Source organism: Mobula hypostoma, chromosome 1 (genome assembly GCF_963921235.1).
Source record: "Mobula hypostoma chromosome 1, sMobHyp1.1, whole genome shotgun sequence".
Classification (NCBI taxonomy): Eukaryota; Metazoa; Chordata; class Chondrichthyes; order Myliobatiformes; family Myliobatidae; genus Mobula; species Mobula hypostoma.
Genome location: NC_086097.1, coordinates 122,170,957 through 122,196,836, shown reverse-complemented (window position 1 = coordinate 122,196,836; position 25,880 = coordinate 122,170,957). Strand labels below are relative to the sequence as shown.

Here is a 25,880-nt window from a genome sequence, read left to right as displayed (position 1 = left end):
GTCTTTCAGCTTTTTGAGCACCTTCTCCCTTGTACTAGTAACTAAACTCACTTCTCTTCCCTCACGACCTTCAACATCTAGCTCACTGCTAGTTTTTTCCACAGTGGAGACTGATGGAAAGTACTCACTTATTTCATCTGCTGTCTCCTTGTCTCCCGTTACTATTTCTCCTGCCTCATTTTCTAGAGGTCCGATATACATTCTCATCTGTTTTTTTATTTTTTAAATACTTAAGAAAGATTTCACTGTCCACTTTGATATTGTTTGCTAGCTTGCTTTCATAATTCATCTTGTCCTTACTAATGATTCTTTTTGTTGCTCTCTGTAGTTTTTTTAAAAGCTCCCCAATCCTCTATCTTCCTGCTAATTTTGCCTTGTTGAATGCCGTCTCTTTTGCTTTTGCGTTAGCTTTGGCTTCCCTTGTTGTACTATTTTGGCAGTTGAGTATTTCTTTGTTTTTGTTTTTGGAACACATCTGTCCTGAACCTTCCTCAGTTTTCCCAGAAACTCACACCATTGTTGCTCTGCTGTCATCCCTGTCAGCATCTCCTTCCAGTTTTCTTTGGCCAACTCCTCTCTTATGCCATTGTAATTGCCTTTTCTCTACTGAAATAATGCTACATCAGACTTTACTTTCTGCTTATCAAATTTCAAGTTGAACTCAATCGTATTGTGATCATTTCCTCCTAAGCGTTCCTTTACCTCAAGCTCCCTCATCGCCTCTGGTTCATCATATAACACCCAATCCAGTATAGCTGATCCCCTCAGTAGGCTCAATGACAAACTGCTCTAAAAAGCCATCTCAACAAACTCACTCTCTTGATATCCATTACCAACCTAATTTTCCCATGTTAAAATTTCCCATGAGTATCATAACATTTCCCTTTTGACACAACTTTTCTATTTCTCATTGTAAACTGTGGTCCACATCCCAGCTACTGTTTGGAGGCCTGTGTATAAATGCTATCAGGGGCCTTTTACCCTTATAGTTCCTTAACTCAACCTACAAGGATTCAACATCTTCTTATTCTGTCACATCTTTCTACTCACTTGATGCCGTTCTTTAGCAGCAGAGCCATGCCACCCTCTTTGCCTACCTTCCTATCCCTCTGATACACCATGTAACCTTGGACATTCAGCTCCCAACTACAACCATCCTACAGCCATAATTCAATGATGGCCACAACATCATACCTGACAGTCTAAAATAGTGCAACAAAATCATTCACCTTATTTCTTATACTCCGTGCATTGAGATATAACACTTAGAGTATTGTACTTGCTACCTCTTTTAATTCTGCTTTCCTAATGCACTGACACCTACCTTCTGGCTGTAATTTTGTCCTTTAATCTGCCTGCCCTTCCTGACAACCTGACTGCATGCTATCTTTGCTTTTTACCATCTGTCCAATCTTGAGGCCCTTCATGACTGTTGTGTGTGAAAATACCAGATCAGTAGTTTCTGAGATATTCAAATCACCTCATTTGGCACCAACAATCATTCCATGGTCAAAGTCACTTGGATCACATTTCTGGTGTTTGGTCTGAACCTCTTCACTGCTCCCCCTCTGTGAGACCCTCTTTCACTTTCCCAGTCTGACAATTCTCCTCTGACCTCTCTCATTAACAAGGCATAACCTAAAAAAGTGGCCACTGAGTGTAACTGCCATGAAAATTAGCTTCGTGGAGCTGGAGCACAGTACACTACAAAAAAAGATCCAAGAATTATATTAACAGAAATTATACATAACATATACTGGTTGAGTACCACTTATCCGAAGTTCCAAGTCTGAAAACCTCCGAAATCGAATTTTTTTTGAGCGCAGATTTGATGTCGCAAATGGAAAATTCCACAAGGGACTGGAAAGGTTCCCAGGCAATATACAGGTCTCTGTGCATCACTGACAGTTCTGAGAAGTGAAGATCTCGATCGTGTTTTGAAAGAATGTACTCGTCAGCGTTGGAGTGAGCATGTACCGCTTAACGGCATGTGGATCATAAAACAAGCAAAGATCTATCATGATGAACTGAAAATTGGAGATAATTGTGTATGTTGAGCAGGTTGGTTACAGAAATTTAAGAAAGGGCACGGCATTAAACTTTCAAAGATTTTTAAAAATTTACAAATACAGAGTCGGCTGATCTACTTCAAAAATTCATTGATCAGTTTGTGAAAACCGTCGCTGATGAAGATCTAAAACCAGAACAAGTCTACAATGCTGATTGTTTTGACACCTTACATAAAACCTAAAAAAATTAAATACAAATACAGTGTACTGTAACCTTATAACCAAAACAGGCCATCATAGGCGGAGACTGAAAGCCTGCCTTTGTTTGTGGTTGTTCAACAGCTGATTCGGGTTTTCTCCCGATGCTGCTGTGCTGCTTTTATTACTCTACACATTATATTTTCAATAATTAATAGAATGTAATAATTTTTATTGTTAAGTGAGACAAAGACTGTTTATCGGTAGTACATAAGTTCAAAGTCGGAAATGAAGGTGATCCCAAGCTACCTCGTTATATATTCCAAAATCCAAAAAAATCTGAAATCCGGAACACTTCTGTCCCCAATCATTTTGGATAAGGGGTACTCAACCTGTACCTGTATCAGGATCATTCATTATGACTATTGTTTTTCGATTTTATTATCTGGCTCCTCTTCAGGTCAGTATAGTGCAGCCTTCAAATTGCCTTTGGGTTTCATTAGGAGGGCAATCTCTGCACCTGTCCAGTTAGATTTTCTGTCAGACATCTTCTTTGACATGAGCGTTCTTATCTCTGTTTTTTCAGCAGAACATATCAATTCTTTTATGTTGGCATTGGCTGAATTTGCTCTGCAGAGAGAATATCATTTTGCTGATTGTGCAAGAGAACTACTGTTGTGAATGGCCTTCACAGGGCCTTTAAATGTTTCACAATGTCATGTGATAGCCTGGAACTCTAGCTCTCTGACATTTTGTGTGCATCATCTACATGCTTGGTATCATTACTTGGTGCTGGTAGTTGAGTTTCATTGTGTTTCTGATATCTTAGACCATCAGATGTCATGGAGCTATACACTCCATGACATCTCATGTTATTGGCTACACCTCTACACCTGCTCGTTAATGCAAATACCTAATCAGCCAATCATGTGGCAGCAACTCAGTGCGTAAAAATATACAGACATGGTCAAGAGGACTAGCTGCGGTTCAGACCAAACATCAGAATGGGGAAAAATGTGACCAAACTGACTTTGACCATGGAATGATTGTTGGTGCGAGACGGGATGGTTTGAGTATCTCAGAAACTGCTCATCTCCAGGAATTTTCACACAAGCAGTCCCTAGAGTTTACAGAAAATGGTATGAAAACAAATAACATCCAGTGATTCGCAGCTCCTTGGCTGAAAATGCCTTGTTAATGAGGGTGAGCCGAGGAGAATGGTCAGACTGGTTCAAACTATCAGGAAAGCAACAGTAACTTGAATAACCATGCATTACAACACTGATGTGCAGAAGAGCATCTCTGAATGCACAACATGCTGAACCTCAAAATGGATGGGCCACATCAGCAGAAGACCACAAACATAAACTCTGTGTCCACTTTATTAGGGATAGGAAGTACTTAATGAATTGGGCACTGTGTGTACAGACATGTCAACTAAGGTTCTTTTCTGAGCTGCTGCCATTTGCCTGCATTTAGCACATAAATTATCTTTCAAAACCTTCCTTATCCACAATCAAGGATCATCTTTCTTTGATATATGCAGAACATGTATTAGGAATTTGCAGTGACATATTGGTGTGTCATACAAGAAAAACAACATTGAACAATTAAAAACAATGAACAGTTATATAAAAATTAAAGTTAGAAGTCAAAGTATGGATATGGAATAAAATGTGCAAAAATACATTTTGAACCACTTTTTTATAATGCTGTTTATATTTGATTTACAATATAAACTACATTATTAAAAAGTAGTTTAAAGTATTTACAGTGCAGTGGCTGAGGCAATAGATAGAGGGGGTAGGGGGCTAACTAGATTAACAGCCTGGGGGAAGAAACTTGTAAAATGGCATGGAGTCTTTTGTTTTAATAATCCTACAGTTTTTATTTCCAGAAGGACACTTTTGGAAAAAGTATTTTGATGGATGTGCAGTGACCACAATGGTTTTTTTCCCACCTGTTTTTTTATCCTGGGCACATACAGCTCCTGCAGTGATGGAAGACAGCAGCCAGTGATGATTTCTGCTGACGCCACAGTTCGCTGTAGTTTCCGTACACTATGAGAGAATGCTGCACCAAACCAGGCTGCAATGGCTGATGTGAAGTTGCGCTGGATGGTGCAGTGTAAAAATTGCACCATATGGTCTGGGGAAGATGGAAATTTAACAGCTGAGAACCCTTGTTAATGAAGGAGAGGTAGTTGTCCCACATGAAGTTCTGTGAAATAATGATGCCCAGGAACCTGAATGTTGAAGTGGTGTTAACTGTAGAGTTGTTGATGATGAGTGGGTGGAGAGGAGACTCATTTCTCCTGAATTTGTTATGCAACACCACTGTTTCGTGGGCATTGAGCTTCAGCTTCATGATCGCACTAGGATGTGAACTTGTTTACTTCCTGGTGGTACTTGAATTCCTCACCTCTTTTGATTCATCCAGTGACAGTGGTGGGCTGCATCCATGAATTTGTCCAAACATGCAATAAAAGTTGTAGCTATACCTGCCTCTCCCACCTTTTCTGGCAGCATGTGCACACCTTATGAATCAGCCATGATGGACTGTTAGAGGAGACTCAATGGGCCAAATGGCCTAATTCTGCTTCTGTGCCTTATGGTCTTCTGCTCTCTGTGATCCTTTTCATTGGTCTGAATGGTGTTCGGTATTTTTGTTAGAGTTTCAAAAGACAGGAATGTGCACCTGCCAGCACTGCTGTGAGCATGTTATGTATCTGATAATTAACCTCTTGGGAAAAGTCACAGTCAAAGTAAGTGTATTATCAAAGTACACATACGTCACCATGAGGTTTGTTTTCTTGCAGGCATTTACAGGAAAATAAAGAAATACAATAGAATTTATGAAAAACTATACATAAGTAAATACTGACAAATATCCAATGTGCAAAAGAAGACAATTTGTGCAACCTCATCCTCCTATCCCTTCTGAGGTTCTTCCTTCATCCTTCCTCTCCCACCTACCTGTCTTCCACCTGACTTGACTTCACCTATCGCCTGACAGCTTGTACTCCTTACGACCTACCATCTTCTTGTTCGGCATTCGCGCCCCCCCCCCTTCCTTTCTAGTTCTGATGAAGAGTTTCATCCTCAAACATCGACTGTTTATTCCTCTCCATAGATGCTGCCTGACCTGCTGAGTTCCTCCAGCATTTTGTGTGTGTTGCTCAACATAAATGAATATTTGGGAAATGTACATTCAGTGATGTAGTTTTGAAACGGAAGAATTGGCATGTTTATGGGAGAAGGGCGAAACTACCAAGAAAGCTCCTACAGTTTCCTAGGTTGAAGAGAATGGGCTAAATCAGAAAGAAAAAACATTGCATTCTGGGACCATCAGAAAACTTGCAGCATAGAAAGAGGACCCTCAGCTCCTTATTCTTCAGTAGTTACATCAGAGACCTCACTGGCAACTGCATTGTCTGTGTGATGTAATCACCGAATCACTGCTCCAAAGAATTTACTGTCACAATCACCAGGACTACATATAATGGCTCAAATTTCAAGTTAAAATTATTATCAAATGTATGTACCTTGACATTCATTTTCTTGCAGAAATTTACAGGAAAATAGAAAAAGCAATAGAATTTTTGAAAAAACTCTACATTAACAAAGACTAACAGAAAACCTATGTGCAAATGAAGGCAAATTGTGCAAAAGAAGTACTGAGAGCATGAGTTGTCAAGTGTTCCTGAAAGCGTGCCTGTAGGTTGTAGAATTATTTCTGAATTGTGGTGAGTGAATTTATCCATGCAGGTAAAGGAGCCTGATAGTTGTGGGGTAATAACTGCTCCTGACCCTGATGGTGTGGGACCTAAGGCTTCTGCACCTCCTGCCTGTTTGTAGTAGCAAAAAGCCAGGATGGTGGGAGTCCTTGACAATGGATGCTGCTTTCTTTCAACAGTGCTCCTAGTAAATGTGCACATGATTGGGAGGGGTTTGCCTATGGTGGACTGGGCTGTACCTCCCACTTTCTGTAATCTTTTCCATTCTTGAGCATTGGTGTCTCCATGCTAGATTGTGATGCAACTAATCAGGATACTATCCACTGTGCATCGATAGAACTTTGTCAAAGGTTTAGATGATATACCCAATCTACAGAAGTGGCTAGGAAAGTTGAGGTGCTGTCGTGCTTCTTTGTAGTTAGAAGTCACAATGCACCAAAGCCCTGACCAGGTCTGTGCTGCTGTTCCATGCTGGGCGAAGTAGACCTTACTGGCAGCTCTTGCCCATTCCCATAAATCCATGAGGGCATGAGTGGTTCCTTGAAGGTAACCACATTGTACAGGTGCTCCCAGATTACTGTGGGTCCTGATCCTTATGCGATTGAAAGGTTCTGAGGAAGTCAAGCATGAAGCATAAGATCTGTTGCTTATGGCTGTTCATTAAATATTACAAGAGTGGAAAATGAACAGGGAAGAGGAGCCAAGAGAACAAAGATAAGACCAAGAAGAAAAGCAGTCGGGGTGATCACATACGTATACTCAGACTAGAGTTAACAATAATTCCAATGATAACAATTAACCTATACCACAGCAGACTCGAGTAATGTGACACCTGCTACTTCTGAAAGGTAAGAATTAATTGGAGAATTTACTAAAAAATTACATGTATATAGGTGATTATATAAATACACAAGCAAGCATAGGAAAGGTAAACTACAAGAAAAACCAACACCCCAATGCAACATTACAGATGATCTGCTTTACGGAAATCTGCCTTTACACAAATTTTCCCATACAATTTTAAAGCATTTTTCAAAAATAGTATTGATAATAAACTGTTTTGTACTGTGCATTACTGACTCGATACTGTATCAATGGTTTCGATATACTCAATAGTTTAAATATGTGTAGTGTTCAGGTGAATATCTAATGAAAATGAAGAATTATAATGGCTGTATGTAGAACAATACAATATGGGTATCTATGACAAGGATGTTTCTTACTACAGAAAAATCTGCTTCACAATCCGGTATCAGAATTCAGAATTCAGTTTAATGTCACTGTCTCGTAACATGCAAAGTTGCTGCTTTGTGGCAGTAGTTAAGTGCAAAGGCATAAAATTACTATAGATAACAAAATAAGTATAAGGCAGAAAATAAGAATAATAAAGTCGTGTGCATGAGTTCATGGACCATTCATAAAACTGATGGCAGAGGGGAAGAAGCTGCTGGTAAAACATTGAGCATGCGACATCAAACACTATGTGCTTCCTTTCTGATGATAACATTGAGAAGAGGGTGCATCCTGCCTGTTGAGGGTCCTTAATGATGGATGCCACCCTCTTGAGGTACCATCAGCTGTAGGCAGGGTTGTGCCCATTATGGAGCTGGCTGAATGTGTAGCCTCTTGCGATCCTATGCATTGGAACATCCATACCAGACTGTGATGCAACCAGTCAGAATGATCTCTCTGTACATCTGTAGAAATCCACAAGTCTTTGCTGGCATACCAAATCTCTTCCAGCTCCGAATAAAGCAGAGCCGTTGGCATGCCTTCTTCATAATTGCATCAATGTGTTGGGTCCAGGACAGATCCTAGGAAATGTTGACGCTCAGGTACTTGAAGCTTCTCATCCTTTCCACCGCTGACCCCTCAGTAAGAACTTCTGTGTGTTCTCCCAACCTCCCCTCCGGAAGTTTACAATTATTTGTCTTGCTAACACTGAAGTGTTGTTGTTGTGGCTCGTCTTCTATAGCCCACTCTGGCCTCTTATCTCTTCTCTTCACCTGCCTATCACCTCCCCCTGTCGCTCTGCCTCCTTCTGTTTCTCTCATGATGCACTCTTCTTTCCTATCAGATTCCTTCCTCTCCAACTCTTTGCCTTTTCCATCTATCTCCTCCCAGCTTCTTACTTCATTCTCACCCACACCCACCTGGCTTCGTCTATCACCTTCTAGCTTGTCCTCTTTCCCCTCCACCCCCATCTTTTTATCCTGGAATCTTCCGCCTTCCTTTCCAGTCCTGATGAAAGGTCTCAGCTCAAAATGTCGACTGTTTATTCCTCTTCATAGATGCTGCCCGACCTGCCGAGTCCCTCCAGCACTTCGTGTGTGTTGCTTTGGATTTCCAGCATCTGCAGAATCCCTTGTGTTTACATCTTTTGTTCCAGACCACTTCCTATTCCCTATTAATATGAAGCACTGGCCACCCCCTGAGGCATTGTAACATTTACATATCAAACTAAAGGTCAAGCATAGCACTGTGAAACACCACTGAGAAGGTATATTAGCCTGAAGCAATTATCAAAATGCCAAGTTGTGCATTAGAACTTTTGTCACAACATGCCGGTGGTTTTATGCAACAAACGATATTTATCTTTCTTTGGCACCCAGGAAACTTGTTTATTAACTGTAATAATTGAATATTCATTTGGTGCAGTGAACAAGCTCTGGACCCAGCTGGGAAGTGTTCAGGGCTACCTCAGGGTGTTATTTAAACCAATTATCAATGCCAAATGTAAACTTGCATTGGAAGGGATAGTTTGGTATTGATTCAGCCGTGTCAGACTCAAAGGTTAAGGGTGAGAGTATACAGATTCACCAGTCAGTTAGCTCTGAATTAAATGCCACTTTATGCTGCTCTGCGCCACTTTAAAAATTAACTTTATTCGTCAGGTGCAATTCAAAAATATCAGCGCCCACAATGAAAAGCATCAGGCTCAGGTTTATTTATCACATGTGCATCCAAATATACAGCAATGCGTCATTTTCATTGACAACCAACACACCAAGGGTATACTGAGGGCTGACCGCAAGTGTCGCCACACATTCTGGCACCAACATAGTATGTGAACCTTGTTCAGCAGAACAACACGGAACACAATTAAACAGAACATACTAAGCAACAAAGCCACAGTGAAACAAGCCCTGCTCCAGTCTCCAGAGGGGTTTAAACTTCAGGCTTCAATCTTCGACCCCACTTGGAGTACTGTGCTCAGTTCCGGTCGCCTCACTATAGGAAGGTTGTGAAAACCATAGAAAGGGTGCAGAGGAGATTTACAAGGATGTTACCTGGATTGGCGAGCATGCTTTATAAGAATAGGTTGAGTGAACTCAGCCTTTTCTCCTTGGTGTGACGGAGGATGAGAGGTGACCTGATGGAGGTGTACAAGATGATGAGAGGCATTGATCGTGTGGATAGTCAGAGGTTTTTTCCCAGGGCTGAAATGGCTAGCACGAGAGGGCACAGTTTTTAAGGTGATTGGAATTAGGTACAGAGGAGATGTCAGGGGAAAGCTTTTTACGCAGGGAGTGGTGAGTGTTTGGAATGGGCTGCTGGTGACGGTGGTGGAGGAGGATATGATAGGGTCCTTTAAGAGACTCCTGGACAAGTACATGGAGCTTAGAAAAATAGAGGGCTATGGGTAACCGTAATTTCTAAGGTAAGGACATGTTCGGCACAATCTGTGAGGTGAAGGGCATGTATTGTGCTGTAGGTTTTCTATGTATCTATGTATCTATAAAAGGCTGCAGATGGTTATAAACTCAGCAAGCTCCATCATGGGCACTAGCCACCCCACCATTGAAGACGTCTTCAACTGGTGATGCCTCATGAAGTTGGTATCTATCATTGAGGACCGTCACCACCCAGGACATGCCCTCTTCTCATTGCTATCATCAGAGAGAAAGTACAAGAACCTGAAGACACACACTCAATGTATTAGGAACAGCTTCGTCCCCTCCACCATCAGATTTCTGAATGGACCTTGAAACACATAAATAATACTTCATGTTTTGCACTACTTATTTATTTTTTGTATATTTCATATTTATATATTTTTAATGTTTTGCACTGTACTGCTGCAGCAAAATAGCAAATTTCGTGACATATGTCAATGACAATAAACGTGACGCTGTTTCTGGTTCTTGTTCCCTACCATTCTCGCCAGTACTGCCCAAAACGCTCAGATACATGACCACTGCGGCACCAGCAATCTTGCTCCAATAAATTGCAAACAGCTTGAATGTTTGGAATCCCTGATCGCTCAAAATTAGCTCTTTCAGTCTGTTTGATTGACAGCAGTACTGAAAAAAAATTTAAAAATCGATACTGTCACTTTGATTCAACAACAGGACTATTCCATGAAAGTTACTTTCTCACCAATTCCCTTGGACAATTGACAATTTAATTGACAATTTAACTGACAAAATCCCATTGCCATTTCTTTGGTGACTACACGCTACAGTTTTGTCGTAAATGATTCTTTACATCTGTGGAGTAATTGTAACTGAATAAGAAGTGCAATTATAACTGCTGTGTGGTTAATAGATTTAGTTAGCTGATGTTTAGCTCATTTAAATATAACCTGATTTGATTTTATTACTGATCCGTACTGACTGGCTCCCACTGAGGAAGTGGAAGATCCAGTGGCAGAAGGAGGTAGAGGGACCCATACTTTGAAACTTGGCGATAAGCACTGAGGGAGATGATGGAATGGATCACCGAACTGTGATCAATAAATGGCAGCTTGACATATGTTCTGCTGTTGTCTAGATCCTCCAAAGCAGAACAGACAGCCAGTGAGATTGCATTTACTGTAAACCTTCTGGGAAATGCAGTGAGTCCAGTGCTGGAGTTAACTCTAGTCATAATGAACCCCTCAAAGCATTTTATTATGATAGATGTCAGTGCTACCAGCTGAAAGTCATGGCACTGGCATGATTTCTGCGGTTGTGAAGGTGGAGGGATCCTCAGACTGCAGCAGTGAGAGGTTGAGGATGTCCTTGAACAGTTGGCCAGTTGGTCAGCACAGGTTTTCATAACCCTGCCAGGTGCAAGATCAGGGCCTGATGCTGTGTGACAGTTCACCCTCTTTAAGAAAGTTCTGACATCAGCTTCTCAGACAGAGATCACAGGGTTTCCAGATGCTGTGGGCATTCAAACAGGAGTAGTGTTATTCACCTGTTCTCAGCATACATAAAGATGTTAAGAGCTCCAAGAATTGAAGCATCATTGCCATTTATGCTGTTATAAGGTTTGACCTTACAGGAAGTAATGGCATGCAAACCTTAATGCAGTTGTTGTGTCTCTAATTTGTACAGAATTCCCTTTACATTCTCACAATGCTCTTCAGTAGGTCTTACCTGGACTTCTTGTAGGATTCTGGATTGCTGCTATTGAATGCCACGGATCTGACCCTCAGTAGACTGTGTATCTCTTGGTTCATCCTTGGCTTTCTGGTTTGGAAAAATGTGATATGTTCTTGAAACAGCACACTAGTCTATGCAGGTCTTGAAGAAGTCAGTGCCGATTGTGGCATATTCAGTAAATCTGAAGCTGAATGCCTGAATATGGACCAGTCCACCATTTCAAAGCTGCACCATAAATGCTCCACTACCTTTAGAGTCCTCACCCCTGGGGCTGCGGTCTTCGGTCTTCGGTCTCTGCCTGTATGCCGGGAGCAGAGGTACAGCCAGGTGAATGGACGTGCCAAAGTTGTGGGTGTGTGATGGCACTGTAAACGTTCTTGGTGGTGGTGTGTTGATTCCTCTGGTTCTGCAAGAGACATGTTGGTGGTAGTTTATTGGAGACTTCTTTAAGCTAACTGAAATCCCCCACCATCATCAGGAAGGCATCAGGGCGTGCTACTGCTTAACTGTTGATCACGGAGTTCAGCTCCTCCCATGCCAGAATGACATTGTCCGGGGATGGAATAAACACCATGGTCATAGTGACAGCAGAGAACTCATTCTGCAGATAAAATGGATGATACTTGACCATCAGATGTTTCATGTCAGGGGAGCAGGACTGAGACAGAATTGCCATGTCTGTATACTGTAATGAATTAATCATGAAGCAAATACTCCCTCCTCTGCTTTTACCTGACACCACTGTCATGTTTTGAGATTTTCAATTTTATTTTCTTGAGACTGAACATTAGACAGGAAGAGATTGGATACCTAGTACCAATGATATAGGCAGGAAAAGGGAAGAGGTCCTGAAGAGAGAATATAGGGAGTTAGGTAGAAAGTGGAAAAGCAGGAACTCCAGGGTAATAATCTATGGATTGCTGCCAGTGCCATGTGCTTGTGAGGGTAAGATTTGGATGATTTGGTAGATAATTGCATGGTTGCCAAGTGGGTGCATGGAGCAGGGGCTCAAATTTCTGGATATTGTAATCTCTTCTGGGGAAGGTATGCCCTGGTACACCTGAGGGGGACCGATATCGGGCAGGCTTGCCAGAGTTGTTGGGGAGAGTTTGAACTAATTTGGCAGAGGGATGGGAAGCAGAGTGATAGGGCTGAGGATGGGGCATTTGGTATACAAGTAGATGCAGTGTCTAGTGAGGCTGTGGGGAAGAAGGTGAAGTGTAACTTAGGGGTAAAATTGAAAAGGGTGATGATTTGAGGATTGAAGGTGTTATATTTTGAATTCACACAGTACATGGAATAAGGTAGATGATCTTGTAGCATAGTTTAAGATCGGCAGGTATGATGTTGTGGGCATCATTGTGTTGTGGCTGAAAGAAGTTGGAAGCTTAACATCTGAGGATACGCAGGTAGGCAGAGGGGGTGGGGTGGCTCTGTTGGTAACATAGGATTGGAAGATGTAAAATCCCACGGGTAAAGTTAAGAAAATGCAAGGGTAATATACAAGCCTGATGGGAGTTATATACAGGCCTTTGAACAGAAAATGGATCTATAGAAGTCATAAACACGAGGAATTCTGCAGATGCTGGAAATTCAAGCAACACACATCAAAGTTGCTGGTGAACGAAGCAGGCCAGGCAGCATCTCTAGGAAGAGGTACAGTCGACGTTTCGGGCCGAGACCCTTCGTCAGGACTAATTGAAAGAAGAGCTAGTAAGAGATTTGAAAGTGGGAGGGGGAGGGGGAGATCCAAAATGATAGGAGAAGACAGGAGGGGGAGGGATGGAGCCAAGAGCTGGACAGTTGATTGGCAAAAAGGATATGAGAGGATCAGGGGACAGGAGGCTCAGGGAGAAGGAAAAGGGGGGGGGGGAAACCCAGAGTGTGGGCAAGGGGTATAGTCAGAGGGACAGAGAGAGAAAAAGGAGAGAGAGAGAAAGAATGTGTGTACATAAATAGATAACGGGTGGGGTACAAGGGGGAGGTGGGGCACTAGCGGAAGTTTGAGAAGTCAATGTTCATGCCATCAGGTTGGAGGCTACCCAAACGGAATATAAGTTGTTGTTCCTCCAACCTGAGAAGTCATTACCACTGACGACTGTGGAGGCCAAGTTACTGAGTATACTTAAAGTGAAATTTGATAGGTTCTTGGATTAGCCAGGGCATCAAAGGTTTGGGGAGAAATCAGGAGAATGGAGTTGAGAGAGAAAATAAATCAGCCATGATGGAATAACAGAGCAGTCTTGATGGGCTGAATGGCCTAATGGTCATACAGATGCAGTGGGGGAGTGGGGAGGTGGCCTCAGGGTCCTGCAATTCAGTTTTACCACGGCAGCCAGGGTTTCCTTCCATCTGTTGGACTCATTCCCTGGTTGGTCTGGAATCTCCACTCTCTCCATTCTGATAATCAGTTGCTCTTTTGAATCACTTGAAAGAATATCACTTATCACAATCTTTGTGGCTGCAGATTTCAGCTGTCGGAGTTCCAAATGGGGTTATTTGAGAATTCCCATGTGAGCTGCACAAGAATATTCATCCCTCTCCAGTGCTATTTATATGTCAAATGTTTTGCCTGTTTTATGAAGTTCAAAATATATTTCTGATAATGCTTTGTCTGTGATGTTGATTCCAGGAACTATATATAAATAGAGAGAGACCTAAAAGACATAGGAGCAGAATTCGGCCACTCAGCCCATCGAGTTTGCTCTGTCATTCCACCATGGCTGATTTATTATCACTCTCAATCCCATTCTGCTACCTTCTGCCCATAACCTTTCACATCCTGACTAACCAAAAATTTATAACTCTGCTTTAATTATACTCAGTGACTTGACCTCTACAGCCATTGGTGGCAATGAATTACACTCATTTGCCACACTCTAGCTAAAGAAATTCCATCTCATCTCCATTCAAAATGGACGTCCCTCTATTGTGTGGCTCTGCCCTCAGGCCCTAGACTCACCCACTATAGGAAATATCCTCTCCACATCCACTCTGTCCAGGCTTTACAATATCTGATAGATTTCAATGAGATCCTCTCTCATTCTTCTGAATCTAGCGAGTACTGGACCAGATACCCCTCACACATTAACCCCTTTCATTCCCAGAATCACTCTCATGAACCTCCTCTGGACCTTCTCCAATGCCAGCACATCATTTCATTTATTCCTTCTACCAAAGTGCATGACCATACACTTCCCTACACTATGTTCCACTTGCTACTTCTTTTCCCATTCTCCCAGTTTGTCCAAGCCCTTCTGCAGTCTCCCTGCTTCCTGAACTCTACTGTCCTCCACTTATCTTTTATCTTCTGTAATCCTGGCCACAGAGCCATCAACTCATCCAAATTGTGGACATGTAACATGAAAAGCAGTGGTCCCAATACCAACCCCTGTGGAGACTAGTTGTCACTGGTAGCCAAACAGAATAGGCCCACTTTATTCTGACTCTTTTCGTGCTGCCAGTCAGCCAATTTTATATCCATGCTATTATCTTTCCTGTAATACCATGGGTTCTTATCTTGTTAAGCAGCCTCATGTGTGCCACCTTATAAAAGGCCTCCTGAAAATTCATCTAAACAACATCCACTGACTATCCTTTGTCTATACTGCCTGTTATTTCCTCAAAGAATTCCAGTAGATTGGTCGGGCAAAGTTTCCCCTTAAGGAAATTTTGCTGACCTTGGCCTACTTTATAATGCACATCCAAGTATCCCAAAGCCTCATCCTTAATAGTGGACTCCATTCACCTTCCCAATGACTGAAGTCAGGCTAACTGACATATAATTTCCTTTCCTCTGATCATAAGACCACAAGACAAAGGAACAGAATTAGGCCATTTGGCCCATCGATTGCTCCATTTTTCCTCCTCCTCAGACCCACTCCCCAGCTATGTCCCTGTAACCGCTGATGCTGTGACCAATCAGGAACCTATCAATTTCTGCCATAAATACACTCAATGACCTGGACGCTCCTCTATCCAGAAGCTATACCCTCTTGTCCTAGAAGCCTCCACCATGCGAAATATCCTTTCCACATCTACTCTGTCTAGGCCTTCCAACATTCAAAAGGTTTCAATGAGATCCCCCCGTCCTTCAAAATTCCAGCAAGTACAGGCCCAGAGCCATTAAACATTCCTTATATGATAGCCCTTTCATTCTCAGAATAATCCTTGTGAACTTCCTCTGAACCATCTCTAATGCCAGCACATCTTTTCTTTGATGAGGGCAGATACTGTGCACAATACTCAAGGTAAAGCCTCACCAGTGTCGTATAAAGCCCCTCACATCCCTGCTCTTATATTCTAGACCTCTTGAAATGAATGCTAACATTACATTTGCCTTCATCACCCTCAACTCTACCTGCAAGTTAACCTTTACGGTGTTCTGCAGAAGGACTCCCAAGTCCTTTTGCATCTCAGATTTTTGGATTTTCTCCCCATTTAGAAACTAGTCTACATAGTTATTTCTTCTACCAAAATGCATGGCCATGCATTTTCCAACATTGTATTTCATTTGCCACTTTCTTGCCCATTCTCCTAATTTGTCTAAGTCCTTCTGCAGCCTTCGTGTTTCCTCAAAATTACCTGCCCCTCCACGAATCATAGTATCATCTGCAAACATGGCAACAAAGCCATCTATTCCATCAACTAAATCATTGATATACACCATAAAAAGAAGCGATCATAATGTTGACCCCTGCAGAATACCACTAGTCACTGGCAGCCAACCAGAAAATAATCCTTTTATTCCCACTTGCTGTCTCCTACCAATCAGCCAATGCTCTCACTATGCCAGTAACTTTCCTGTAATACCATGGCCTCTTAACTTGTTAAGCAGCCTCACGTGTGGCATCTTGTCAAAGGCCTTCTGAAAATCCAAATATACAAAATGCACTGCATCCCCTTTATCTATTCTACTTGTAATCTCCTCAAAGAATTCCAATGGGTTCATCAGGCAAGAGTTCCCCTTAAGGAAACCATGCCAACATTGTCCTATCTTGTCCTGTGTCACCAAGTACTCCATCACCTCATCCTTGACAATTGTCTAACATCTTCCCAACCACAAAGGTCAGGCTGACTGGTCTATAATTTCCTTTCTGCTGCTTTCCTCCTTTCTTAAACAGTGGAGTGACATTTGTAATTTTCCAGTCCTCTGGCATCATGCCAGAGTCCAATAATTCTTGAAAGATCATACCTAATCTCTCCACAAATTCTATGATCACCTCTTTCAGAACCCTAGGGTGCAGTTCATTTGCTCCGAATGACTTAAGTGCCTTTAGGTCTTTCAACTTTTCAAGTAACTTCTCCCTTCTAATAGTAAGTGCACTCACTTCTCTTCCCTCACACCCTTAATATCTGGCACACTATTAGTGTCTTCCACAGTGAAGATTGATGCAAAATACTCATTTGGTTCATCTGCTATCTCTTGTCCCATTATTATTTCTCTGGCCTCTTTCTCAAGAGGTCCTATATCCACTCTCATCTCTCTTTTATTTTTTATTTTCTTGCAAAAGTTTTTTCTATCCACCTTGATATTGTTTGCTAGCTTGTTTTCATATTTCATCTTCTCCCCCCTCATGACCCTTTTAATTGCCTTCTGTAGGGTACGAAAGCTTCCCAATCTTCTATCTGCCTGCTAATTTTTGCTTTGTTGTATGACCTCTCTTTTGCTTTTACATTAGCTTTGACTTCCCTTGTCACTCACGGCTGTACTATTTTGCCATTTGAGTACTTCTTTGTTTTTGGAATACATCTATCCTTTATCTTCCTCACTTTTTCCAGAAACTCAAGCCATTGCTGCTCTACTGTCATCCCTGCCAGCATCTCCTTCCAATTTACTTTGACCAACTCCTCTCTCATACCTCTGTAATTCCCTTACTCCAGTGAAATATGGCAACATCAGACTTTCTCTCTATCAAATTTCAAGTTGAACTCGGTCATATTGTGATCACTGTCTGCTAAGGGCGCCTTTAGCTTAAGCTCCATAGTTGCCTCCAGTTCATTACATAACACCCAATTCAGTATAGCTGATACCCTAATAGGCTCAACGACAAACTGCTCTAAAAAGCCACCTCATAGGATTTCAACAAATTCACTCTCTTGAGATCCATTACCAACCTGATTGTCCCAATCTACCTACATGTTAAAATCTCCATGACTATCATAACATTGCCCTTTTGACACACCTTTTCTATCACCCGTTGTAATCTGTAGTTCACATCCCAGCTACTGTTTGGAAGCCTGAATATAACTACAATCCGAGTCCTTTTACCCTTGCAAGAAGTGTGCCTCCTTCTACCTCCTTCTAGTAGAGTGACCTTTACCTGAGCAACCTATACTACAGAATAATCTCTGGGCATTTTGAACAAGTTATTTTAATCATATTTTGATTTTAATCTTTTGACAGTTGACTGATAAGACTTTCATTTATATTTTTTTTTGTTTTGGCAGATGTACAGAAGATGTTGGTTGGTGTTTAAGAAAGCCTCCAGCAAAGGCCCAAGAAGATTAGAGAAATTTCCTGATGAAAAGGCAGCATTTTTCCGGAACTTTCACAAGGTAAATATTCTTGGCTTACTAAGTATGTTAAAAGGTGGCTAATATTAACAGTAACTGCGATCTATCCAGTCCACTCACTATGGAGTTTGGTAAGAGAGAGGGAGATGTGGTAGAGGGTATTTCACATTGGAATTAAACTCATTTCTGTCCTGCAATGAGAGTAATTGATTGTGTTTTGGATGTGGTTAGTTTTAACAGCACAATTGATTACTCTTTCCTTACAGTAAGTGTGGAAGTTAGCTGATTGTTTTACAGTGCCTTCGATCACCAATTGGGGTTCAATTCTCGGCATGCCTGTAAGGAATTGGTACAATCTGTTCGTAATCATGTGCATTTTCTCTACATACTCTGGTTCCCTCTCACATTCCAAATCTGTATGGTTACAGTTAGTAAGTTGTGAGCGTGCTAAGATGGCAGTGGAATTGTGGCGATGCATGTGGGTGCCCCCAGCGCCTTCCTTACTGATTTGATTAGATGCAAAATTATGCATATCACTGTATATTTTGATGTACATGTGACAAATAAAGCAAATCTTTAAGATCTTTATATGAATTATATTAATTTTTCTCTTTATTATGCACCCTTCTATTTTGGATTTAAATATGTTGAATTTTACCATTTGTTTTTGGATGTTGCTAACTATTAGGGACAAAAGGCCTTCAATTATATAACTTCCTAAACTGGTAAATGGGATTGTGAGCATGAAGTTAGAGCAATAACATCCATTAGGGTTTAGTAGTGTGGACTTTATATTTTAGCTATTCATATAGCACCCATTCCTCAAAATGTTTTGGCTTTAAGTGTGCCATCAGCAGTCTTTAATATGAGTGACCAAGAGGCTTCTGTTACATACCACCATAAGAAGTAGGAATCGACCTGCTGACCCCTGTTTGTCAATGAGTCTGTGTTTGATCTGGTGTCTTAAGTTCAATCTCTTACACAATCCAGTTTTTAAAAAAAATTATCGTTCTAAAAGGATCTGACAATGTCCAGTCATTGAGTCTGCCCAATGCTAAGCAACTGTAGACTTCTGAGGTAAAAAAAATCTCAAAGAACTACAACTTTTGCACTAAAAAATTTCTCATCATTCTTCAATGTGACCTACCGTTTTATCCTGAGACTAAACCGTACAAACAGTTAATAGATTTAAAATAAGGGATAAGAAACTTAAAGGGAATTTGAGGGGGGACCTATCCCTAGCATAGTCGTTAGTGCCATGCTTTACATCTGTAAGATCTGGGTTCGATTCCCACTGCAGTCTGTATGAGATTGTACGTTCTCCCCGTGATTGCATGGGTTTTCTCTGGGTGTTCTGGTTTTCTCCCACATTCCAAAGGCATATGGGGCAAGGGTTAATAGGTTGCGCCCAACAAGATTCTTGCTGATTTGATGTGACACAAACAGCACAGTTCACTGTTATTTGTGATGTACATGTGCCAAGCAAGAGCTATGCAAAGAGGAATCTAGATAGGCAATTGAGTTGCCAAGGTATTAAAAGATATGAACCAAGTGCTGGAAAATGGGATTAATATGGATGGCTGCCCACTACTTGATGTGGGTGTGGGCTATTTCCATGTTGTGCCACTTTGTTAATAGTCTCTTGGCACAAACCCTGGCAGGCCTGCTGGGATCATTGGTACTTCTCAAAGTTCCAATGTTTCAGGCTCATCATTATCTGTTCCTGAAGCTGCTATTAACTCCAACTATCAATACAAAATGCATTGTGTACATTCTAGGCAATTAACAGAAGAAATGTACATCATTCACTGAGCAACTATTACTGAATGCTAAATGCATCTTGAAGAAGTGGGACAAAAATAACGGGAAAACTGGAAAAGCGAGAATGAGAAATGTTTTCAAAGTTCGCAGTAAGTTTATTAACAAAGTACATATATGTCACCGTATACAACTCTGAGATTCATTTTCTTGCAGGCATTCACAGTAGAACAAAGAAATACAATTGAATCAGTGAAGAACTACACACAAAGACAGACAAACAACCAATGTGCAAAAAAGACTGTGTGCAAATATATAAACAATATAATAAATTAATTAACAATACTGAGAAGGTGTGTTGTAGAGACTTTGAAAGTGAGTTGATTGGTTGTGGAATCAGCATTCAGCTGAGTGAAGTTATCCACACTGTTTCAGGAGCCAGATGGTTGAAGGGTAATAACTGTTCCTGAAGCTGGTGATATGGAACCTAAGGCTCCAGTATTTCCTTCCCAATGGCAGCAGTGAGAAGAGAGCATGGCCTGGATGGTAGATGCTGCTTTTAATTGGTAGTGCATCTTGTAGATGTGCTCAATGGTGAGAGGGATTTCTTTTGGTAAATTTATCCTCAGCAAGATATGGCTGCTAAGATATTAATGATGTGTTTTCTTGCATAGGCTTCATTTTCCATTGTTGCGAGAATGAGTCCATTTTAAACTAAATTAAATTACATATTTCATCTCTATACAATAAGGGAGAATCTAGGAATTAAATTTGGCATTTACAATTATCTTGTTTCATGGATTGGACTGAGCTTAATCCAAGTTATATATAGAATATCTAAGTTTCAAATCAAGTTTGCTTCAGGAAGTTATTAGTGTTCATTCTTGCGAGAATAAATCGGTTTGCTTTTACGTTAATTTGACCTCACAGTAGTTCAAGTTCAAGTTAATTTAATTGTCATTCAACCATACATGAACACCCATGAATACAGCCAAATGAGACAGTGTTACTCCGGGGACAATTTCAAACCATGTTGCCAACAGTCATGCACAGCACAAGGCACATATAGCACGCGCAAGATAGCAAACTTATATGAAATAAGTAAAATACAGTCACACTGAAAAACATAGTCCAAGACCCCAGGTCCATGAACATTGCAGTGGTCTGCCATCAATCGAAATATAGCTTGTCTTCTGCCAAGCAAATTCTGGGGAACAGCTCTGACTCCAGCTTGGACGCCACGCCACGCTGCCTCTGGTGGAGGGCAGTTACTCTGACGCCCCTCTCCTCGGGCAGCTGTAAACAGACAACACCTCTGCTTGAGGCCTAATCCTCACTACGACCGACCCCATGCAGCTCCCCCACCATCCGCCAATAAATCAGTGAATCAGACTTGCAGACTTGCACTAGAAAAGCAACTAAGACGGATCACTCGCTGTTAGGCTGCATGCCACCTTCACACACCGACTCCCTCGCTACCTCTTAGATGCAGGCAGCAGCACGAACAGCACCAGGTCCAGCTCCTTCAGTTTCTCCACCAATGACCAATTCGCTGGTGGGGTAGACCTGCGATACTTTAAGCCCTTAATGCCCAGCTGGGTCTTGCAGTCATGCTTCTGCTGTTTTGTTGCTTGTTGCGTTCTGTGCTGCTCTGCTGAATGTTGTGGGCTTGCTATGTTTGCACTGGAATCCCGAGGAGTGTTGTTTGTTAACACAAATGACCCATCTCACTGTATGTTACGATGTACATGTGATAAGTAAATGAATCTGAGATTCAGGGACTGAATTGCAAAGCTTTAGAGCCCGTGCAGCAGAAGGTGTAGGGCAAGTAAAGCAGCAACTGAAGCGTAGAATTTTATTGATCTATGATCTACCTCACTGCAGAGGCACTGCAGCTGCTGATATAGAAGTCTTTATTCATCATGACAAGCAGGCATCCTTCTAGAGACTCTTTCAGTGGGGTCTTGCAAACTCAAAGAACATCACATTTTAGTATTCTTAAGATCAAGATTTAGCAGGTGATTCAATGCAATTTCAATAGTTACAATGACATTGTTTACTTCAACACTTTGGACTGACAATGGTTCATTTGAATTGAAGGTCGCATCCGGAATTTTTCCGGGTAGCGGATGACTTCCTCGCACGCCGCTCTGACGTAGTGGGAAATCGCGTACTAGGCAAGCTACAGCAGTGGTTTGCCATTGCCTTCTGCCGGGTGAGTTTTTTTTTTCAAAGAGATCACCAGCTCTTAACCCCGCACGGATGGAAAGTGTGCCGGGGGGAGCCGGCTGGATTCGAACTCGGAACCTCCGCCCCACAGTCCAAGCGCTGATGCCACTACGCCACCAGCCGGCCCTCATTTGAATTAATTATCTATAAAGTTTAGGTACCTTTGCTGGGCCAAAGTAATTCACGTGGATGGTCTAAAGGCTTCTGGGGAAAGAGATCCCAGACACCAGCAATTAATTGCCTGTACCTGTGACCGCGTTTCATATGCTAAGTCACAAGATCAGTCTGGTCTGCCTGCTTGAAGTCAAGGTACAATGTTGTAAGTAATAGCCTGCAGTTTTTTTTGATGCAGGCCAATTAACCTAACCCCATTGTCTTACATTGCAACAGAGAACACCTCATGGTCATTTCACTTTGCAAAGCATATTGCTTAGCATCCAGCCCCCAATGTGAGCTAGCTTGTGCTCCATAGAAATATTATTTTTTTGCAGAGATGTGCTATTAACTTAAAACTGCTTGCAGTTTACATTAAAAACTGAAGACTGGTTCTTGTTTGAATTAATATCTGTTATATTCACTTAACTCCGGAATACTCCCAAACAATAAAATGGATGGTCATTCACCCATCTAATCTGTGCTGGCTCCCAGCAGAACAATCCTATCAGTGCCTTTCCTTATTCTTGCTCCATACAAAGGACTCTTCATTGAAAATGTATATAATCCTGTAAAAAGACACTGAATAATTTTGTTTTCACCACCCTTATAAGTCGTGAGTTCCAAATCTCGATCTCTGGAGAGGGTAGCTCATTTCTAAGGCTCAGAAAGTGTGTAAAACTTTAGAATCTGTGATTTAATTGATGTGAAATATGCTTTGCAGCAGCTGTACAGTGCAAAGACAGAAATTGCTATCAATTACTGAAATAATAACTAGTGCAAACTATAGGAATAATGAGGTAGTGTTCATGGGTAAAAATATGATGGTGGAGGTGAAAAATCTGTTTGCTAAATCGTTGAGTGTGGGTCTTCAGGCTCCTACACCTTCTGGTAGTGAAGAGAAGAAGGAATTTTCAGGATGGCGAGGTCCTTTAGTAATGGATGCCACCATCTGCAGACACCAACTCTTGAAGGTGTCCTTAAAGGTGGGGAGGGTTGTCAGGCTACAGAGATAGGATGAGAGAATCCAATTGAAATCAGGGATAAGAACTTTGAAATGGAAGTGTTGCTGGCATAATTCAGTGAGGACTGTGGCCATTGGCAGAATGAAGGAATGGAAAATACACACAGTGATCACTTTAGCAGCTACCTCCTATACCTAATAAAGTGGCCACTGAGTATATGTTCATGGTCGCCCGCTGCTGTAGCCCATTCACTTCATGATTATGCACTCAGACATGCTGTTCTGCACACCACTGTTGTAATGTATGATCATTTGAGTTACTGTCACTTTCCTACCAGTTTGAACGAGTCTGACCATTCTTCTCTGACCTCTCCATTAACAGGGAGATGTTGTTCACTGGATGCTTATTGTTTTTCGCATCATTCCCTGTAAACTCCAGAGACTATTGTACGTGAAGGTTCCAGGAGATCAGCAGTTTCTGGGATACTAAAACCACCCCGTTTGGCACCAGCAAACATTCCACAATCAGAGTCACTGAGATCAAATTTCTTCCCCATTCTGATGTTTGGTCTGAAGAACAACCCAAATATTACTGAAATATTAATCAGGTGTATTATCACCGGCATGTGTCGTCAAATTTGTTAACTTAGCAGCAGCATTTCAGTGCAATACATCAGCGGTCCCCAACCACCAGGCCGCGGACTGGTACCGGGCCGCAAAGCATGTGCTACCAGGCCGTGAGGAAACGATATGAGTCAACTGCACCTTTCCTCATTCCCTGTCACGCACTGTTGAACTTGAACATAGGGTTGCCAACTGTCGCGTATTTGCCGGGACATCCCATATATTGGGCTAAATTGGTTTGCCCTGTACGGGACCACCCTCGTCCCGTATTTCCCCCACTAAGGTAGAGCGTTCTTATGAAACCTTTCATGCCAAAATGGCGTGAAGCGAAGAAGCAATTACCATTAATTTATATGGGAAAAATTTTTGAGCGTTCCCAGACCCAAAAAATAACCTAACAAATCATATCAAATAACACATAAAACCTAAAATAAATAACACTAACTTATAGTAAAAGCAGGAATGATATGGTAAGTACACAGCCTCTATAAAGTAGAAATCATGTATGTACAGTGCAGTCGGGAAGATGAAGACAAAACCGATTTGTGGGGAAAAAATCGGCACGTATGCGAATGCACACATCACATGTGCATGTCACGCATGCGCACACAGGTGCCCGCACAAGGCTTCGTGGTCATGGTAGTTTTTCCTGGGGTAAAGTGTCCCGGGATTTGACTGCTACTTTTGTCCCTTATTTGGGAGTGAGAAAGTTGGCAACCCTAACTGTAAAAGACATGTTGAGGTGAGTTTAACCCTACTTGAACAACCCCCCCCCCCCCCCCCAGTCGGCCAGTCTGCAAGAATATCGTCAATATTAAACCGGTCCACGGTGCAAAAAAGGTTGGGGACACCTGCAATACATAATATAGAAGGAAAAAAATAATAATACATATATAAATAAATAAGTAAATCAATCACGGTATATTGAATAGACTAAAATTTGTGCAAATTCAGAAATAATATATACTAAAAAAACAAGGTAGTGTTCACAGGTTCAATGTCTATTTAGGAATCGGATGGCAGAGGGGAATAAGTTGTTCTTGAATCGCTGTGTGTATGCCTTCAGGATTCTGTACCTCCTCCTTGATGGTAATAGTGAGAAAAAGGGCATGCCCTACACAACGCTGCCCTCAATTCTTGCTGATTTGATTTTACGCAAATGACATATTTCTTTGCATGATCCAATGTTTCGATGCACATGTGAAAAATAAAACTAATCTTAAGCTAATCTTATCCTTAGGAGGGCCTGGCAAATCAGTTTAGGCCATTTCTACTCTGAATGGACTAATTTCTCTGGCACTGCACAGGAAGTGTCACCATTAGCTCTGCGTCTGACACAGAAAATGCGCCACTGGAACAGGTGTTATTAACAATCAGAATGACCAGTCTAGTTTCCAAAGCAGCATCATTCCTTCAATTAATATTTGTACTCACTTTCAGACTACTAAAAATCTATTTTAATGGAGTAATGAAGGATGGTATATATTTGAATTTCTTCTCTGAACTCTGGTAAAAGTGGAAGTGGCCGGAGCTGCATGGATCCTTGGTGAGGATGGTATGCTTTGATCTGGAATGCAGGTCTTTATTTCTACTTAATTTTGCATTATTGCAGGCAAGGATAGATTATCGCTCCTTCTCAATGACCATATAAGTAAATAGTCTATGTAAATTCAGTGTCAGTGTTCATAAAGGCAATCTATTAGAATGTAGCCAACAGCCAATGATAATCCCCTCAAAGGACTGATCCCTTCAATAGTTACAGGTCAGGCCCCGAAGCATAGTCAATTCCCTCAACAAGGGGTGGGAATTGGCAAGAGAATTAATTCCTGCATTCTATTTGGAAACTGGAGCCGTGAGATAACGTGTAATGTGAATGTTGCATTGTCAAAGTCTCCCTTCTTTTAAATCTTAGATTGAGATGTCTTCAGTTACATGTAACAACCATAAGACACCTTTGTGCACATAATGCCCTGAAAAATATTATCCATCAAATTCGGATTTATTTGTCACATGTACATTGAAACATACACAGTGAAATGCAATGTTTGTGCAAACAACCTACACAACCTAAGAATGTACTAGGGATAGGCCGCAACTGTCATCTCCTGTCTCAGCCCACAAAACCATCCCCGTGACCTTAAAGAATAACTAAGTCTGAGCCATGATCTCCATGGAGACCGTAGCATCCACTTCCAAACTAAAAGGACATTGAACTCATTCGTGTTTGCTGTGGATGTATTTTCTTAAGGTGGCTCACTTATGCCTGCTCGTCAATGACGTTATTAGCAATGAAGAGCTTTGAGACTGTCAGAAAGGTGCTGTTT

General features: G+C 41.5%; 1 protein-coding gene across 3 annotated transcripts in view; it reads left to right on the top strand.

The window, feature by feature from the left end:
- Window positions 1–25,880, top strand: part of dok6 (docking protein 6) — a 609,418-nt gene that overhangs the window by 280,057 nt on the left and 303,481 nt on the right. For all 3 annotated transcript variants that reach the window (XM_063055165.1, XM_063055183.1, XM_063055174.1), the window contains one exon: window positions 17,763–17,870. In XM_063055165.1, the coding sequence (XP_062911235.1) occupies window positions 17,763–17,870 (108 nt within the window). The remainder of the gene's footprint in view (window positions 1–17,762; window positions 17,871–25,880) is intronic.